Here is a 1162-nt window from a genome sequence, read left to right as displayed (position 1 = left end):
TTTATCCTTAGACTCCTTTGGGCAGACACTGTGACTGTCCTGTGTCACTGAGAAGTTCCTGAGGCCCGGAGAGCTTCGTCGAGGCCTCTGCAGATGGAGCCCCGCACACCCAGCCCTGGGGTCAACCTCACCTCGGTGCTGGAGTTCGTGCTCCTGGGGGTCACCAACAGGCGGGACCTACAGCTCCTGCTGTTCGCCGTGCTCCTGGTCACCTACCTGCTGACCCTGCTGGGCAACCTGACCATCATCACCCTGACCTTGGCGGACCGCCGCCTCCACACCCCGATGTATTACTTCCTGCGCCACTTCTCGCTGCTGGAGGTGGGCTTCACGTCCACCGTGTCACCGCAGATGCTCACCCACCTGCTCACCGCCCGCAGGACCATCTCCCGCAACTGCTGCTTCGCACAGATGATGCTCTACTTCACCTTGGGCGCCGTCGAGACCCTGCTGCTGGCGGTGATGTCCACCGACCGCTTTCTGGCCATCTGCCGGCCCCTGCGCTACCCGGCTCTCATGACGCCCCACGTCTGCAGCGCCCTGGTGCTGGCCTGCTGGCTCGCCAGCCTCCTGGTCCTGCCAGGGCTGTTCGCTTGGATGCTGTCGCTCCCGTTCTGTGGCCCGCACGTCCTCAATCACTTCTTCTGCGACAGCTCCCCTTTGCTGGAGCTGGTGTGCGCCGACACCAGGCGTCTGCAGCTGGTGGCCTTCCTGGTGGCCGTGTGCACACTTCTGGTGGCCACGCTGGTCACCGCCATGTCCTACGCCTGTATCATCATCAGCATCGTGCGCCTGCCTGCGGCTGGGGGCCGCGGCAAGGCCTTCTCCACCTGCTCCGCACACCTGCTGGTGGTGTCCCTGTCCTACGGGAGCTGCATCTTCATGTACCTCAACCCCACGCAGACTGGCCGGGTGGACGCTAACAAAGGAGTGGCTTTCTTCAACACCACCGTGTCCCCCCTCCTGAACCCCTTCATCTACTGCCTCCGGAACCAGCTGGTCCACAAAGTGGGCAGGGATTTGTTACTCAGGGGGAGAGAGATTTCTTCCAAGGTATCCAGATTGTAAGGTTTGCAAACTACAGTTAGTGGCTTGCTCCTGTATTAATAATCTATGTATTTTGGTGTGACTTGAATATAGGGCCATATTCATTGCTAGGCTC

At 60.6% G+C, this 1162-nt stretch overlaps 1 protein-coding gene across 1 annotated transcript; it reads left to right on the top strand.

The window, feature by feature from the left end:
- Window positions 1–93: 93 nt before the first annotated feature.
- LOC103728357 (olfactory receptor 49-like) lies at window positions 94–1068 on the top strand. Its single transcript, XM_008826404.1, has one exon. The coding sequence runs from the start codon at window positions 94–96 to the stop codon at window positions 1066–1068; it is 975 nt and encodes a 324-aa protein (XP_008824626.1).
- Window positions 1069–1162: the final 94 nt, after the last annotated feature.

The sequence above is a fragment of the Nannospalax galili genome, unplaced genomic scaffold (genome assembly GCF_000622305.1).
Source record: "Nannospalax galili isolate Female #2095 unplaced genomic scaffold, S.galili_v1.0 C48731257, whole genome shotgun sequence".
NCBI lineage: Eukaryota > Metazoa > Chordata > Mammalia > Rodentia > Spalacidae > Nannospalax > Nannospalax galili.
The sequence above is the reverse complement of the archived record's forward strand: the minus strand, read 5'-3'. Positions and strand labels throughout refer to the sequence as shown.